At 40.3% G+C, this 19,730-nt stretch overlaps 1 protein-coding gene across 2 annotated transcripts in view; it reads right to left on the bottom strand.

Annotated features, from left to right (window-relative positions):
- Positions 1-1,364: 1,364 nt before the first annotated feature.
- The window catches only part of ddx31 (DEAD (Asp-Glu-Ala-Asp) box polypeptide 31), a 131,367-nt gene continuing 113,001 nt past the window's right edge, over positions 1,365-19,730 (bottom strand). Inside the window, exon 19 of one of the 2 annotated variants that reach the window (XM_072240094.1) lies at positions 1,365-2,467. In XM_072240094.1, coding sequence (XP_072096195.1) covers positions 2,317-2,467 — 151 coding nt within the window. In that variant the 3' untranslated portion in view covers positions 1,365-2,316. The remainder of the gene's footprint in view (positions 2,468-19,730) is intronic. The other variant, XM_072240093.1, reaches the window with a different exon arrangement.

The raw sequence follows: 19,730 nt of genomic DNA, 5'->3' as shown, positions 1-19,730 counted from the left end.
TTCAGAATTCATGGCTGTGAAAATCAGGCACATATCTGACAAGCGTAACACTTTACTGTCTGATAGCAAAGAGTGCAAACTGCTGGAGGAACTCAGCAGGTCAAGCAGTGTCTGTGGGGGCAAAGAGATGGTTAATGATTGAGGTGCTTTCTGATAACTTGTTGAACTGATTGAGAAAAGAACATAAGAGCAGGATCAGGGCATTCAGATATTCAAGACTGCCCCACCATTCAATGTGGACATCACCAATCTGCCCCAGAGCTGAGCTATTCTGTGCTTGTTGTCCAGATCCTGATCTTTTGAAAAAAGAGCATCTACTTCTTTTTGTCTACTCACAATAACCTGGCCTCTGCCATGCTTGGCCTTGGCTTATTAGTTTCCTGAATTCACCAGCAATATAATCTCTGGTGGACATGGTGAAATTAATCACTCTTTCAATCCTTAGGTAAGATAACACTAGGCAGGCTTTAAGGAAAACATCAAAAGAGAAGGGGTGAAGGTTTAGGAAGGTAACTAAATCTTTGGTAGCCAAAGACAAAGTGAACAATGTGGTGAAGGGTTTATATTTGGGGATGACCAAGAGGTCAAAACTCAGAATTGGAGGAGTCCAGACATCTCCGGTGGAAGATATCAAAGTTAAAGGTGACAGAGAATTCTGTAAACAAGGCCGAGTTTTTAAATTCAGCTGTGAGTGAATGAGCGGTTAATGTGTTAGTGAGGGCAAGGGTTGGGCTGGTGGGTGAACAACCTCTGGACGACAGAAACTTCGATTATGTTATTTGTAGACTGAGATGAGTTGGACAAGTATGTATTGGAATTATCAGGTATTCAGGTAACAAAGACTTGGGAAACAAATTCCACAGAGACGGGCTGTTCTATTGGGCTGGTGGTCCACGTGAGGGTTTGGATATGTGACCCAAAGCTCACCTTGAGGACAAATATGACACACACACTATGGCCAATCAGATCCAGCTGCTGACACTAGTCAGAAAGAGGGATGGAACCAGAGATTAGGGAGACACAGCCAGCGGAAGGTATCGATGACAATACTTTTAGTGTTCTTTACATTTGGTCCAATGAAATATCTGTTCATCCATAACTGATATGGGAAAAGTAATCGGAGACTTTAAAGACTGTGGAGGGGCTGGAAGGAAGTGATGGTGACGTGGAGCTGGAGGATCCCAGTGCACATTTGAACCCTGATCCTGTTGTTTTGGAGCAGCAGCTAGACTGGAAACTAGGAGGGGTCCAGGACAACCTCAGCTTGATAAAAACAATATCAGGTGACTGCAGACCCACCCGACTGGATGATGATGGACAGGCACTGAAGAATGGCAGGGTCAGACTAGGCAGAGACTGCAGGAGCACTGAGGGTGCCCGGAAAGGACCGATTACTACAATCACAAAGGATTCATTATTCATTCTGATAACATACATTTCCATCATGCAATAGGGAGAAAACACAATAGTAAAGGTGCAAGCAAGCAGTTCTGGGTATGCATTTTCAAATGGTATAGAAGATTCAAGAAGTGAAAGGTTAAAGATTATCTTTATTTGTCATGTGCATGTACATTGAAACATACAGGGAAATGCATCATTTGTGTCAACAACCAACACACTCTGAATATGCCGGGGTCAGCCCGCAAGTGCCACCACGCTCCTAGTGTCACATAGCATACCCACAACTTACTAATCATAACCCGCACGTCTTTCAAATAAGGGAGGAAACTGGAGCACCCAGAGGAAATCCATGTACAAGAACATATAAACTCCTTGACAGTGTTCCACTTACAGGGCAGGAAGGGAGGTTGGGTGTTCAGCTCAGTAGGGAAAAAGGTGAAAGGCATGACAAAGTCAGAGAGGGCATAAAGGGGAAATGGAACAGTGGTCTCATTCCATTTCTTGCCCTTGCTAGGTGTTCTGTAGTGACACAGGAGGTCTGTCCATATTTTACATCTAGAGCAGAAAACAGAATGAGGACCATTTTCTAAGAAGCACACCTGTAGGTCACAATTGGTTTGAATGCTCATTGTTTGTCCTTGGGTCGGGGTTGCTTCTGGCTTTGTATCGGGTTGGAGCAAATTCCTGTTTCAAGACCTGCAAAGGCTATTTGAAATTGATTTAAATTCACTTTAGTTTAAATCTGCAATTATTTTATTCTGTGTAAATATAAATTACAAACAATTCATTCAACGTCAGCAGACTTTGTCAGTCGGGGTGCCCTGTCCATCTGGGCAGTTCTGTAACTTGCTCAGTGCTGCTAACTTCATAATGATGGCACTCGTTCAGCCTTCGACAAAGTGTCTGTAGCTCACTTCAGATGGCTTCTGACTGGGGTCTGTGACTTTTTAAAGGCTTTCGCTTCTTCTTTACCTTATAAAATTTTTCCCCAAGTCCACTTGAATATTCGGATTGGAGTTTCAAAGCTACTTGGGCCTTAGTGGAAAGATTCCTGCCCAAGCCAGACCTGCGGAAGAGAGAAAGCTGTGAGTGGCAATTCTTTATTATTCTCAGGTTGAAAGAATAAGAGACACGGCCAGTTTGGTGCAGCAAACCGTAAATATTGTTGGGTTGGGTGACTTGAACATCGCTATAAAGATCAATGTTTACCAATTTCAGATCTGACACAAAGTCATATTTTACCATTTTACCAGTAACGTGTGCTGTGGATTTCCAGAAGGCATTTGATAACATACAATGTCAAAAGGTTATTGTGGAAAATAAGTCCAAAAGGTTTTTTTTGGTGCAGATGAAGATAAACATAGTAGACATACAGTATATGCATGACTTAAGAGCCACATAAGTACGGTTATATAGCAGCTAGTGTTAACTCTATTAGAGTGCCAGCAGCTTGAGTTCAATTCCACTGCAGTCTGCAAGGAGTTTGTACGTTCTCCCTGTGACCGTGTGTGTTTCTTCCAGTTTCCTCCCACATTCCAAAGATGGGTAAGTAAGTGGTGGACACCGAAAGCACGGCAACACTTGCGGGCTGCCTCCAGCACATCCTTGGACAATTGTGCAAACAATGTAATTCACTGTCTATCTTGATGTACATGTGACAAATAAAGCTACTGTTGAATCTTTATCTAATTGGCAAAATGTAGCAAGTGGAGTGATTAAGGGGTAAATGCATGTACCCCAACTTTTACAATGTACATAAATGTGGAAGCTCGTCACTGAAGATATTTTTATTAAATTTGCTCCTGTCAAAGTTAGTTAGTTGTGAAGTTGATGGAACAAATTATATAAGCAGATTAACAAGAAGGAGGATCTTGCAAATGCAGGATTACATGGAATTTCTTCCATTTTTTTAAAAACTTTCTCCAAAAAGTAAAAACAAAATCATCCCAATAGTGAGAAATTTCCCAAGATGTGAAAAGATCTGGGTGCATTACAGCATGATTTAGAAAAGATTAGGTCTGCAGGTGCAGTAAGCAATAAGGAAAGTTGGCAGTGTTACCATATATTGTGACAGGTTGTGTCAATATATAGATGACTCCACATCTGGAGTACTGTGAAAGGTATTGATCTCTTTATTTAAAAAAACAGGTGTAAATGTGTTGGAAACAGTTCAGACAGGTAAAGAAACAGGAAAGGCTAGCCTGGCAAGGTCTGCATCTGATGGAATTTTGAAGCTTCTGAGGGGACTCGATCAAAACATACCAGAGCCTGAGAGGTGGTTGTGAAGAGGCTGCTTCCTCTTGTGGGAGAATCTAGACAAATCACAACTTAAAAATAAGGAGCTCCCATTTAAAACAGGTGAAGTGAAAATTTTCCACTTAGAGGGTTGTGAGTCTTTGAATATTTGCTAGACTGAGATAGATAATCAAGGGAAGAATGGGTAGGAATATAAAAACAAGATAAAATTAGCTTTATTTGTCATATACAGTTGCAAGAAAAAGTTTGTGAATCATTTGCAATTACCTGGTTTTCTGCATTATTTACTCATAAAGTGTGGTCTGATCTTCATCTAAGTCACAATTGGTAATAGGCAAAAGTAATCTGCCTGAACTAATAATACACAAACAATTGTACTTCATCTTGTCAATACTGAATCCACTGTTTAAATAATTACAGTCTACGTTCAAAAAAGTATGTGACCCTCTGGGTTAATGCCTTCTACAAAAGCTATTTGGAATCAGGTGTTCCAATCATTGAGGTGTGAGTTGTAGACTGTGCTTAAAAAAAAACGACACACAAGGTCAGGTTACTGACAAAGCTTGCGCTTCTCAAGAAAGATTTGTTTATATGCACCATGCCTTGATCAAAACAAGTTTCAGAGGACCTTCAGAATACGAATTGTAGAGATGCATGTTGCTGGAAAAGGTTACAACAGAATTTCTAAAGACCTGAGTGTTCATCAGTCCACAGTAAGAGAAAACGTCTGCAAATTCAATACTGTTGCTACTCTCCCTAGGAGTGGGCATCCTGCAAAGATCACACCAAGAGCACAACGTGCAGTGCTGAAGGAGGCAAAAAAGAACCCATGGGTAACAGTAAAAGACCTGCAGAAATCTCTCGAACTTGCTGAAGTCTCTGTTCATGTGTCCACTATAAAAAAAAACTGAACAAGAATGGTGTTCATGGAAGGACACACGGAGGAAGCCACCGTTCTCAAAAAAAAATTGCTGCATGTCTCAAGTTTGCAAAATACCACCTGGATGTTTTACAGTGCTTCTAGGACAGTGTTCTGTGGACAGATGAGACAAAAGTTTAACTTCTTGGCAGAAATGCACACTACTATATTTGGAGGAAAAAGGGCACTGCACACCAACACCAAAATCTCATCCCAACTGTGAAACATGGTGGAATGGATATCATGATTTGGGGCTGCTTTGCTGCCTCAGGGCCTGGGCAGCTTGCAATCGTTGAGGGAACAATGAATTCAAAATTTGTATCAAGACATTTTACAGGAGAATGTCAGGGTAGCAGACCGTCACCTGAAGGTTAATAGAAGTTGGTCGAGGCAACAAGACAATGATCCAAACACAAGAGTAAATCAACAACAGAATGGTTTAAAAAGAAGAAAATTCCAGCTTTTGAATTGCCAAGTTGGAGTTCAGACCTTAACCCAATTGAGATGCTGTGGCAAGACCTGAAGAGGGCTGTTTATGCAAGGTATCTGAGAAGTACTGATGAACTGAGAGTTTTGTATGGAGAAATGGTCAAAGACTCCTCCTCGTCATTGTGCAAGTTTGATCAGCAACTACAGGAAACGCTTGGTGGAGGTTATTGCTGCTGCAGGAGGCTCTATCAGTTATTAACTAGAACGGCTTACATACTTTTTCCAGCCTGGACTGTGTACGATTAAACAATGTTCAATAAAGACATGAAAAGTACAATCGTTTGTGTGTTATTAGTTTAGGCAGATTGTGCTTGTCTATTATTGTGACTTAGATGAAGATCAGACCACATTTTATGAGTAATTAATGTGGAAACCAAGTAATTGCAAAGGGTTCAGGAAAATGCATCATTTGTTTCAAATCAAATCAGCTAGGACTGTGATAAGCAGCCCACAGTGTTGTCACACTTCTGATGCCAATGTAGCATGCCCATAACTCACTAACCCTAACCCTACGTATTGGGAATGTGGGAGGAAACTGCAGCACCTGGTGGAGTTAGCATAACAATTGGATTAGTCATGATCATATTGAATGGCTGAGCAGACTATAGCAGCTGAGGAGCATAATCTGTTATGTTCATTCTTAAAAATTTAGCAAAATTTCAAGTTTTAAAATTGTCTAATACATACTTGTTCTTCAATACATCATACATATATCCAGAGCTCCAGTCCCAAACCTACATTAGATATTTATGCACAACCACCTAAAAGATTAGAAAAAAACATCCTGCTCTTTTATATTTTGTCCCATAAGAGACGCAAATATGGGTGGAGCAAACTTCTGGGCTCAGTCTTCAAATTAAGCAAAGTTCAGGGTGGAACATAAGAATTTTGCTTGCATCCATTATTCATATATCTTAAAAAAATAAATACATTTGGGAAATTTGTTTTTGAAGGAAGCCGTAGAAATATTGGAAAGCAGTGGTGTTTCAGAGTGGAGGAGGAGAATGGGACTTGGTAGGGAGAACAGACTGTAATTTGAAAGCTTTAAAGAATAATATTTGCTTTAAGGGGATGATTCTTCGTATGTGGATGGTCCTGCATAGTGCAAGGACATTTCCCTTGAGTTCCTTGGTGCATGCATTGCAATGCTTATTTTTAATTATATTAGAGAAGACTGGCTGTGAGAAATTTGGTTTAAAAAAAATCAACAGACTGAACTTGTCAAAGGCGGGGAATTAAATAGCACTAGCCTTTCTCGGTTATGTGGACCGCACCAGAGGTAGGAATGTTATGTATAAAAATTACCATTACTGAAAGACATTCTGAAATCCCTATACTTGCTTTGTATAGTCCTGGCCTTAATATCTGAATTAGCCTTTTTCACTCACAAGAAAGGTTTCAAAATAAAGCCTTTGAACTGTTGCAGTGCAAGAACATTTTGTAAGACAGCAAGGACATGAAGTCGCCTTAAACATTCTGGTTACTGATCTGACACATAAAAGAGGTTAGTACTTAATCAATTGTTACCCTGATAGCAACAGAGAAAGAATAATGTAGGCACAGCTTAGCTCTCTGACCCATCATATTGAGTTACTGAAGGAATAAAGGCCTTCTTTATAAACAAAAAAGAGATGGGATTCCTTTAGTACCAACTTCTGTGGGCTGTGCTACAGAGATCAATGTTAGAGGACATACAACATGACTTTTACTGGAAAAAAAACACACATTTGTGGAACACAGCCAAGGTTCCCTCAGCAACAAACATCTCATTTAAGAAACTAGGGAAGATGTCCCTGTAAATAAAATATCTTCAGCTCAGAATGATCGTATGTACACAGTGCATTCTTAAACAGCAAGTAAAGCTGTTTCTGAACACCAGAAAGTCTGAAGATGCTGGAGGAACTCAGCAGGCTGGGCATCATCTATGGAAAAGAGTAAACAGTCAACATTTTGGGCTGAGACCCCTTATCGGGATGAAAGGGTCTTGGGCAGAAATGTCAACTCTTTACTCTTTTCCATAGATGCTTCCTGGCTTGTTGAGTTCCCCTGCCGTTTTGTGTGTAAAGCTATTCGTGAAATTTCTTGCCTCCAACACTTACACGACGCATTGCTCCTTAATATTACATCTCATGAGTTATGGGGCAAATCCACACACTGAATATTACCCAGACTCTTCAGTAACATTCGAGACACCTTTTCGCCTAACTCAGACCTTAGAAGTACTACAGTGGGCACTCACTCATGACCACCTGTTGGGATGTGTTCCTCTCAACCTTTGTGGAAAATAAGACTGCGGAAGCACATAAAAATCAGCTTTATTTATCACACATCAATAGAAAGACAGCAAAATGTGTCATTTCTGCGCCAGATCAAATTAGTGAGGATTGTGCTGGGGGGAAGCTCGCAAGTGTTGCCAACATAGTGTGCTATCTCTAACCAATCTCTAACTTGCTAACTCTAACCATACATACTTGGAATGCGAGAGGAAATTGGAGTGCCCGGTGGAAACATAGTAGTAGTAGTCATACTTTATTGATCCCGGGGGAAATTGGTTTTCGTTACAGTTGCACCATAAATAATAAATAGTAATAAAACCATAAATAGTTAAATAGTAATATGTAAATTATGAAATAAGTCCAGGACCAGCCTACTGGCTCAGGGTGTCTGACCCTCCAAGGGAGGAGTTGTAAAGTTTGATGGCCACAAGCAGGAATGACTTCCTATGACACTCTGTGTTGCATCTTGGTGGAATGAGTCTCTGGCTGAATGTACTCCTGTGCCCACCCAGTACGTTATGTAGTGAAACATATGCGGCCACAGGGAGAATGTACAAACTCTTTACAGTCAGCAGTGGGAATTGAACTCTGATTGGTGACCGCTAGTGGTGTAAAACAATGTGCTAACTGCCATGCTACTGTGCGGCTAACGTTTAGCTAACAACAGCCTCCAATCAATGACTACAGCTGTAAGAGACCTGTGAAACTTGTATATAGCAGCTCCACTTTGCACATTCTGATTTGCTCCAGTTTTGTAACCATAAAATCTAAAGTAGTAACATCCATATGATCATTCAAGCAAAGAGTGATGGATGTGCACACAACACCTAGAATACTCTTTCATTTTGAAACAACACATTTGATGAGCACCTTACTGTAATTCACTGGGACTCAATTATAGCCTTGTTCCTGTGTTGTTCCTCCTCACGTTCTGAGTAATGGCCCAGGTGACAAGCTAGCAAATGATTGGCTGCTTAATCACCTTATTAGGAAGGGCCCGGTCAGTAATTAGTGGCTGGAAGAGTGTAGAGCACCAAAAGACCTCATCAAACTCACACACACCTTCAATTAGGCCACAGACATCTCTGATAAACAGGTCATTAGTACACTACTGTAGGCAGGAGCGGGAAGGTGCATCCTGAAAGAGAAAACAAATTATGCTCCTTGTTTTGAGTTTTGCATTATTAGAGAGATTAATGCAGTTGCTAAATTGCACTGATTTAATTTCCCTCCATCTTTCTCTGAGGGTCACTGGATTTCCAAAAAACTGTCTTTCCTCTCCCTTTAGAGATCTTTCCTTTCAGTTAAAGGGAATCACATCAGGCAAAGCAGAAGAAGAAATATTAAGTAAACTGGGAAAGTGGTTCACTGAGATGATGGCACTAGGTTAAGAGCAATCAACACCAGCCAAATGCACTGTGGGATTAATTGACAAAAACACCCACTATTTCAATTGCAAACATTGAACATAAGAACATAAGAAATAGGAGCAGGAGTCGGCCATCTGGCCCGTCGAGCCTGCTCTGCTTTCAATAAGATCATGGCTGATCTGGTCACGGACTCACCTCCACCTATTTGCCTTTTCCCCAAAACCCTCAATTCCCTTACTATACAAAAATCTATCCAACCTTGAATTAAATATATTTACTGAGGTAGCCTCCGCTGCTTCATTGGGCAGAGAATTCCCCAGATTCACCACTCTCTGGGAAAAGCAGTTCATGCATCTCCATCCTAAATCTACTCCCCTGAATCTTGACGCTCTGTCCCCTAGTTCTAGTCTCACCGACCAGTGGAAACAACTTTCCTGCCTCTATCTTATCTATCCCTTTCAAAATTTTATATGTTTCTATAAGATCTCCTCTCATTCTTCAGAATTCCAGTGAGTACAGCCCCTGGCAACTCAATCTCTTCTCAAAGTCTAACCCCTTCATCTCTGAAATTAACCTGGTGAACCTCCTCTGCACCACCTCCAAAGCCAGTATATCCTTCCTCAAGTAAGGAGACCAGAACTGCGTGCAGTACTCCAGGTGTGGCCTCACCAGTACCCTATACAGATGCAGCATAACAATCACTGCTCTTAAATTCAATCCCTCTAGCAATGAAGGCCAACATCCCATTTGTCTTCTTGATAGCCTGCTGCTCCTGCAAACCAACTTTTTGTGATTCATGCAAAAGCGCTCCTAAGTCCCTCTGCACAACATCATGCCGCAATTTTTTTTTACCATGTAAATAATAATCTGCTCTTTAATTTTTCCTTCCAAAGTGGATGACCTTGCATTTACCAACATTGTACTCCATCTGTCAGACTCTTGCCCACTCACTTAACCTATCTATATCTCTCTGCAGACTCTCCATATCTTCTGCAGATTGGGAACCCGATTTACATTAAATCAAAAGAACACGGCATTGTACACTAGATGAATTCCTCCATTGATAAATATTAGGAATGAATACACAGTTTTATACAACTGTAGTAGTATTGGTAGTGTTCTAATTTGTTCTGCATTTCATTTAAATGCATAATTGGTTACTCAGTTAAATGGTAGTTTGTCTTTTTTATACCTTTTTAACTATTTCCATGAAGCTTCAGCTAATTGAGGCAACTGTTTAATTGGGCCAAAATGTACTGGTCTCAATGTGTCCCAATTAATCAGAATCTACTGTATATGTTCTTCCTGTAACTGTGTGGGTTTCCTTGGGTGTTCTAGTTTCCTCCCACATTCCAAAGGACATACAATTGGGATTAGAATTAGTAAGTTGTGGGCATGTTACACTGGCACTGGAAACGTGGCAACACTTGTGGGTTGCCCTCAGCATGATCCTTGGACCGTGGTGGCCATTTACGTAAATGATGCATTACACTGTATGTTTCGCTGTTTTGATGTGCATGTGACAAATAAAGCTCCATTAGGCGGTGAAGTCCAGACCCTCACAATTTGCTGAGTGATGTTTCTTCCTGATCACTCTTCATTTATCTCTAAGAATTATTTTACACCAGTATTTCCTGGTTATTGTCACACCTTCCAGAAGAAAGAGGTTCTCCCTATTTATTTAATATTGGCCTCATTATTTCTACATACAATAAAGGAAGCCTGACAGGTGTATGTAGAAGTCAAGCTGTCATCTAACTATGGAGTACAATTTCCCTCCCACTCTTATGAACACAAGGGATTTTGCAGATGCTGGAAATCCTGAGAAAGAAGCATAAAATGCTGGAGGAAATCAGCAGGTCTATTTAAATGAATAAACAGTCTATGTGCTCGACTTGCTGAGTTCCTCTAGCATTGTGCTAGTTCCCTATGCCTACATTCAATGCCTTCGATAATTAAATAAAGGACCCTCCTTGCCTTTTTTAACCAACTGTTCGACCTATTCTGTTATGTTTAAGGATGTTTGGACATTCACTTCCACACCCCAAAATTCCCTTCCCTTGTTGCATTTCCCCACATGCATAACCCCAGTCTTTTCCAGACTGAATTGCATTTGCTTTTCTAGTTAATAGGGAAACATGCCCTGTATAATACTTTGATTCCTCATAACTAGTGCTATAAGGAGTGGAATCAAGCAAGACAATGATAAATACTTTCAAGCAAAATCATCATTTGGAAATCCTCCTATGTGGTCTTAAGACTTCTGACGCAAGTCAGTAAAGACCATAGACCATAGATATAGGGGCAGAATTAGGACATTTGGCCCATCGAGTCTGCTCCGCCATTTCATCGTGACTGATCCAATTTTTCTTACAGCCCCAATCTCATGCCTTCTCTCTGTACCCCTTCATGCCCCGACCAATCAAAAACTACCAACTTCTGCCTTAATATACATAAAGACTTGGCCTCCACAGCTACCCGTGGCAACGAATTCCACAGAGTCACCACTCTTTGGCTAAAGATATTCCTCCGGCAGTGCAATGAAATACATAGTACTTTAGATTAGTGAAATCAATATATCCAACTGCTTCCCCATTCTAATTTGAAAGTGGGAACCATACTTGCTGAAAATTGGCTCTTCTTTACCAACTGATTGAGACTTCAAATCAACATGTTAACTCTGAAAGTCAATGATGTAACTTTGTTATAAATCTACCCAAGCCCAGATACTTCAAGTTACTTTCCAAAGACTTCATTCTAGCAGTGCTGAGCTCAGCAAGACACAACTGGGCCATGCTGTGATGCATCTAGCCACTAGGTCATATTCACCAGGCTTGGCTCCCCGATACTTCACATAAGAGCAAATAAAGTAGATGCAAGAATAAGCCATTCAGCCCCTCACACCTGTTCTACCAGCCAATAAGATCTCGCTGATCTTTGATCTCAGCCATTTTCCAGCAATAATCCCATCTCTTCATTCCTTCAAAAACTAAAATCCACTAGTTTTGCATCCTCGGCAGAAAATTCCAAAGATTCGCTATCCTCTGAGTTAAGAAATTGCTTCTCCTCTTTGTCCGGAGTGGACTTCCTCTTATTTTTGTAACTGTGACTCCTGATCCTAGACACCTGAGACAGAGAAACATTAACTCTTCACGGCTCAGATCAAGCCCTTTAAGAATTCTGATGCATTAAAAGCATTATCTCTTATTCTTCTAAACACAAGAATTCAGTGGCCCAGTCTGCTTGATCATTCTTCATGTGACAAACTTAGCGCTTCAGGAATTAACCTGACAATGTATAGGGAGACCAGACCTGCTGATGATATTCCAGATGCAGTCTCACTTCAAGTAAGATTTTGCTACTCTTATACTCAAATCCATTGCCCTGGCCCTATCTCATCTCAGAGCATGGCAACTGTTTCTCAAATACATAAATAGGTCTTTTATTTGTGGCCATCATTACAATCAATGGGGATAGGGGGTAGAGGTACCGAAAAAAAAACAAGAGGGTGAAGGTTTCAAGTGAGTGGAAGGAGTTTTAAAGAGGATTTGAGGGAAGAGTCCTGATGAAGGATTCCCTGCATAGATGATGCCTAACCTGCTGAGTTCCTCCATCATGTGTATGGTGCTCAGAGGGAAAAGTTGCTTTTTTAAAAACCCACAGAGTGGTTGATATCTGGAACGCACTGTCAAAGGAAATAATGGAATCCAATGCAATCACTATGTTTTTGAGATACTTGGGCCCAATAAAATTGGGGTGGCATGCTAGTGCAGCGGTTAGTGTAATGCTTTTGCAGAACCACTGTCTGTAAGGAGTTTACATGTTCTTCCTGTGACTGCGCAGGTTTCCTCCCACATTCCAAAGATGTATGGGTTAGTAGGTTAATTGGTCACATGGTGTAACTGGGCCGCGCGGGCTCGTTGGGCTGGAAGGGTCTATTACTGTGCTGTCTCTCTAAATAAAATATTTAGACAACCACTTAAATAGGCAGGGCATAGATGTATGTGAACTAATGGGGGCAAAAAGAGTTGGGCAAAGGAGTCAGCACGGATGTGGTGGGTGCTGTACAACTCTATAAATCTGTGTTTAACTGTTTATTCTCATGGTGGTAAAAGTCACCCAAAAGCAAAATGTAAAGACAGGCCATTTATCAATTCATTGGGGTAGAAAGGCATGCATTTTCTCTTGCTGAGCCACCATTTCTACAACACATGAACAATACCTGTGACAGTGAACGGATAAACAACAGTACTCCATAATACTACTGAAGGAAAGCGCGAACCAGCCACTTAAAAGATTTGACAATGCACATACAATAACTTAACCATGCAGAATCAGAAGCAGATTTAAGATCACCAGCATCTGTTGTGAAACTTGTTGTTTTGTGGCAGTAGTATATTGCAATACATAATAGTAAAAGCTATGAATTACGATAATTATATATAAAAATAAAGAAAAAAGTAGTGCAAAAAGAAAGGGGAAAATACCAAATAAGTGTTCATGGACCATTCAGAAATCTGATGTCAGATGGGAAGAAGCTCTTCCTGAAACATTGAGTGTGTGTCTTCAGGCTCCTGTACCTCCTTCTTGATGGTAGCAACGAGTAAAGGGCATTCCTGGGTGTTGGGGTGAATAGCACATTCTAATTGCTCTTTCACTCATGAGAGACCAAGGTCACTCGTGGGAGCGGATTCATTGACAGTAAGGTAAAGTATCAGTAAAGTATTCCAGTTTGAGATTTTCCCTCCAGTGGATGGTCTGACTGAAAACTCAAAAGCCAAACAAGAACAATTAAAATCCTACACAAATCAGGTTAGAATTTTGTTCAGAACAGAATAGTTACCAGGCATCACAGGGTTAAAGGCAACAGCAAACTGTGTAATCCTGTAATACATTGGTGTCCCTTCTTGTTATGGAGCATCCCACTGCACTAACAACAGTCAGTGCATTATTACTGAGGATCAAAGCCCCCAACCCTGTCTCACATGCTCTTTATCAGTTAATCACTCTATTCATCTCTGAATAATCACCCTGCTAAATCCTCTCCCTATCTCCCAACACATGGGTATTTGATTCCTGATGGCCATCTGCCGGTAAAGGTCAAGCAACAGAATACAGCCTCTTGCCCCAGTGGTTTCTCTAGGGATGTCTGGTCCCTGTCAGCACTTTCTTCTCAGCGCTACAGACACATTGGTAAACGCTGCAAGTGAATTAAACTTAAAAGACAATTAAGGAATCAAGGTGATGTCACCTTGTGAAATTGGTGAGAATGCATTCAATGTAATTGTTACCACCAATATCATGCAGCAGGGATAATTTGATTCTTGTTGTATATTCATAGGATAAGTGAAGTGCTCAAAACACAGTATGTAAAAGCAGGCAATTTACTGATCAAGACACCGAATCAATTGTTAATCTTTACAGATACTATCTCTTTCAAGCAGCACCACTGGTTACACAGCTACACAAAATAATTCTGTTATTTTAATAACATGACAGATCTTTAGATGACATGTTCATTTTATGGCAGAGCAGATTTTCCAACTGCAGTGTTATTTTCAGTTTTAAAAGCCACGTCCGCAGATCTGGCTTTTAAAGCTTAAATTCTGAACGTTCCTTTTGCAACTGAGCCATTTCTTCTCCTGACTCTTTCCCCAGCTCTCTTAATTAAAATAAAATTCTCATAATCTTTCCAGCCAGAACATTGCATACGTAAAGAGTTAATGGATCCCAGTTACACGTGGAAAGAAAGCAAAACGATTGTCAGAGTCTATGATAAGAATTACCTGAAGATTGTTTCATCATCTAATTGCTGAGCTGAAAACGCGGGCAGTGTCAGGAGTGAGTACTATTCACTTACCACCGGTAGATGCCACTAATAGAACCTACCTACAAATAATGCACAACTGACATCAAAGGGCTGAATGTAGATAAGACACAGCATTTGTTCTCTCCCCGCAAATGTTTCTCTATATCCACATACCAAGGAAAAAATACTTAATTTCAGCTATTACAGGGATTTTACTCCTGTAATGACTATTATGTTTTTGGTTGTAACTTGACATATTACCTTTAGAATTAAAAAATATGGAAAACCCCCTGATGGGACCTCTCTCAGAAGACGTAGCTCCCTCATCCTTGAAAAACAAAATCACGTCATGGACCAGTAGCAAAGCATGGTGCTGCCTTGCTTTGCTACGCTTTCACTTTTAAATGAGATTATGGGATAACTGGGCAGTCAAAGCCGTGGAGTCTGCATGGCTGTCATCAACACTGTTTTATGATGGACAGATGAGAGGCATACTTCCCCTGTGGCCCATGTTGTCAGGTTGGTCACTGCTTTGTCATAAGGTCGAGGTGAGAATTCCCACAACTCATCCAACGCAGATGTAAATCTCACAGTCAACCTTGGGCATCTTATTGTTGAATTTTGTGTATGACAGCAACTAAGAAAATAATATTCTCAAACTACAAGATAGAGCAGAAAGATGATTAATAATCTATTTACATTAATACTGTTTAGTAATTGGCAATTTTATGGGTTTGATTCCTTTCATTGTGAATAGGAACTTTCAAAGAAAGTGCACATCACACATATTGCTATGCTGTAGATGCTATTATGAATGGAAACTTTTAAAGATACTGCCTAGCACACATACTAAGGCTTTGCCTTAGACACTATTTCTTAGCAAAAACGTACATCATGGGAAAAATATTAGAACATTTATCCCTATACTTTAAGAAGAAATACTTGAATTGATACTACGACGATAAATCCAGGCCCCAAAACTGCTGCCAGTCACAGCATAACAGGCATGAAACTTGAAAGAAAGGCAACTACATGAGAAAATGGCTCCCCACTGTTTCTGTTGTAAAGATTATAGAATAACCCCTTGGGGATCTTTGCAACAGAGGGCGCACCATTCACAAACAGACAGCTAAATACAATCTGATCAGCTGAATGGGAGCCAGTTGGTCGCTTACACTAGGAGCAACCACCCTAAGCCACATTTGTTTTGGGCTTGCTGTCCACTTTTGATCACCGATTTGCGTTCCTTGCTGGCTCTTTGCTACAAGTTTTTGTTCCGTACAATTTGGACCACCTACTTCTCCACACCTTGTTCTAAATTCAGCCGGTAGGAGGTGCAAATTGACGTGAAGCAACATTTATGCTGACACTCCTCCTAGCAGATTAGTCAAGAATTACTAAAATACCCTGAAGAGTCAAGATATCCAACCAAACACTGGTAGAGTTTTAAATCTACTTGTCTTAATATTGCCTGACAGGCACTCCCTGATTATGTGACCAGACAGCTCAAAATATAATTTTAAAGGCCATAATTAAGATAGATAATGTGCCAGGTCTTTCTGTGTAGTTTTTCACTGAATTCTATTGCATTTCTTTATTCTACTGTAAATGCCTGCAAGAAAATGAATTGGTTAGTATTTGGTGAATATATGCACTCTGATAATAAATTTACATTAGACATTGAACTTTGATGTACATTCAAGGAGAATAGTCAACTAATGCTGAACATTAGACGACTGAGTCGAATCAATGCAAAAACTGAATTAATAAAGAATAGTTTTATTTAACAGCCGGTTCACAACAGCATTGAGAAGGTCACATGATTTTCTACAGAATGTTTGGTTAAGCTCACTTAAGTCTTCACTGGTGATTTTCACTCGACAGATAACCCTGAGTCTCTGGGTTAGCTCCCATTCCCTTCCATATTCTTATACAGCAATGAGCTGATTCTCTTTTAAGGTACCAATGGACTTTGCTTCAGTAATTGCTAGTGACAGAGAATTCCATATTCTCACTAAACACTATAAATGAAGATTTTTAATCTGCACCTCTTTAAAAAAGTTTTCTGTCTGCCTGCACATTCTCTGTAACTGTAATGCTTTATTCTGCATAGTTATTGCTTTCCCTTGTACTCATGTGATGTATGATCTGTATAGATGGCATGTGACAATAATAAACAAATTTACCTAATCAGACCCACCCCCCAGTTTAGCTAACTTCCTCAGCTCTAGTGAAAATGACCTGATTTCTCACACCTCTGTTAGCGTTTAATTCAGTCCCTGCTAACAATCTAGGAGTATATTCTGCTGCTTTTTGAGTGCTTTCACATCTTTCCCATATGGCATACAGATCTACACAACTCCAGAAAGGCAAAACAGGTTTCATATTCAACACTTGTTTGCTTTTATATTTTATGTCCAGAGGTCAAAACGAAGCATTTTGTTTGTCCATATCATAGTCTCATATACTCTCACTACCACCAGACATAACTTGTACATCTACTAGCCAAATTCCGACAATCCACTTTCCCATTTAAGATGTTACTATCTGAGCAGAACCTTCTTTTGTATTCTATCATCCAAATGTATATTTTTCTCTTCCCACTACTATCATCAGGGAGGAGGTACAGGAGCCTGAAGACACACACTCAAAAATTCAGGAACAGCTTCTTCTCCTCCGCCACCAGATTTCTGAGTGGGCAATCGACTAACCCATAAACTCTTTCTTAGCTCTCTTTTTGCACTAGCTATTACATATGTACAATTTCTTATTGTAATTTATAGTTTTTTTAAATGTATTGCATTGTACTGCTGCCTCAAAGCAACAAATTTCATGACATATGCCAGTGATATTAGATCTGATTCCGATATTAAATGATTTTGCTTAAGTACGAAGAGTGGTCTCTGTCACCTACTTGTCCGTCTTGATTGGTTTCTTTTGCACTCTTTTTCAGTCTCTCAAAAGAAAGGTGTCTTGCAGCAGGGATATTAGGAGAGTTGTTCAGCTTGGTTAAGGTTATTGGTTTTGAAGGAGGTCAAAGCACATGATGGAGATGGTAGAGGGAAGGGGCTTTGGATAAGAAGCTGAAGTCAGAGGAACATTAAACATTACAACACAGTGTAGGTCCTTCAGCCCACAATGTTGTGCTCTACTCTAGGATCAATTTAACCCTTCCCTCCCACATAGCCCTCCATTTTTATATCATCCATATGACTATTTAAGAGTTTTTTAAAATGTCCCTAATGTATCTGCCTCTACCACCACTACCAGCACAGTATTCCACACACCCACTTTTCTCTGTGTAAAGAAGAACTACCTCTGACATACTTCCAATACTTTCCTCCAATCAGCTTAAAGCTATGCTCCCTCGTTTTAGCTATTTCCACCCTGGGGGCGGAGGGGGGAACCTCTGGCTATCCACTCGATCCATGCCTTTTCTCGTCTTGTACACCTCTATCAGGTCACCTCTCATCCCTTTTCACTCCGACGTGCAAAGCCCTAGTCACTCAACTTCTGCTGATAAGACATGCTCTCAAATCCCTGCAGTGTCCTGGTAAGTCTCCTCTGCACCCTCTCTACAGCTTCCATATTCTTCCTATAATGGAGAGAGTATTTTAAGTGTGGGCTAACCAGGGTTTTATAGAGCTGCAACATTACCTCGCGGCTCTTGGAATTCAATCCCCAAAGACAGGCATTCTTCACAAGTACGTTTGATGTCACCTCAGCGTGTGCATGCATGTGTGTGTATGTGCCCGCATAATAAAAAAAGCACAGAAGTAATCCAATAACTATACAGACCATTTTCAAAATGAAAATTACTAGTTCATTTAAAACTTCTAAACCGCAGTTTAGTATAAATCAATAGGTCAAATCTACATAGGCCATTAAATGATTAGAACAAAGTCATTTACATGCTAGGTTACCAAAGGAGCCTGTGATATAGCAAGAATCACTTCAAATAACTACACTATATACATAAAAGGATAAAAGAAAATTAATCCTTAACATTAATCCTGTTAGTGGAAGTACTAGTCTACTTCAAAAGGAAGTCACAGCAAACAAAAAAAAACTGATTACAATACAACTCAAACAGTGTCCGTTTAACAAAAAGAGATTGACTATGGTGTGTGTACATTACCAGGGAACTCAACAGAACCAAATGACAATGGTAGGTTTCATTCTAAAAAGGAAGCCCAACTTGCCAGCTGACAGGAGCATCCTTGTTTAACAGGTGCTCAGTTTACAGAAACCTCTTATTGTTTATTGTATTAAGTAGCAGCTGTTTACTGCACCAGCTACGAACCCTACCCCCCACTCTAAAGCAATCCCCTGACACAGACAGAGACAAGTGCGTGCTTTCAATCGGGTCAAGTTTAAATTGTTGTCTATTCTATTAATTGCAGCACAAGCTGTGATCTGACACATTACTACAGGCATTACAGAGGATAATAAAGGTAGTTATCGTCAGTAAACAGACAGTTTAAAAATAGACCCTTTTAATTAACATTACTCTGTTTGACAGGAAGGATGGAGCAGCAATTGGGGCATGCGTTTTGACTTTCTGTGGATACGGCTCGTTGAATTCTAGCCTTGATTTGGTGCCATATCTAGTAGCTAGAAGCTATAGTTAAATAAATGTGAAGGATTTCCTCCGGGATGAGGTTATATTTATAAAGATATGAACTTCTATTTCTCCTTTTATTGGATATAATCTCCAAATGCCGCCCAAGGTGAGAAGTTTGAAGTATTACTACCTTCTGCATGATAGAGGATGCTCATAATTCAACTATTCCATCCCCAACAACCAGGATACACCATCATAACCTTTGCTGGCTCTGTCACCTCCCAATCTCCAACTCTTAAACCATTGCCTCTCCCAATATAATCTTCGCTCTTATTGAGTCTTCTGACATAACCCTTGCCCCTCCAAACACAATTTTTGTCACCCGTCTCCCTTGACAAAATCCTTGGACTATCCCAATACAACTTGTGTCACCTCCATCTCCCCCGACACAACCCCTCCCACCACAATTGCCCACACTCCCTAGTGACCTCAGGCTTTTCACTACTGCCACTGTGACCTCAAAACTCCATCCTCCACCATGATCTTCAAATACACCTTGCTTAATCGCCCAAGGAACCTCAGACTTCCCCACCAATCATTGCCATCCTTTTTAACCCCCGAACACAGGGCAATCACCTACTTCCCT

The sequence above is a fragment of the Mobula birostris genome, chromosome 22 (assembly GCF_030028105.1).
Source record: "Mobula birostris isolate sMobBir1 chromosome 22, sMobBir1.hap1, whole genome shotgun sequence".
In the NCBI taxonomy this organism is placed as follows: Eukaryota; Metazoa; Chordata; class Chondrichthyes; order Myliobatiformes; family Myliobatidae; genus Mobula; species Mobula birostris.
Note: the sequence above shows the minus strand (reverse complement) of the source record. Positions and strands in the feature narration are given on the sequence as shown.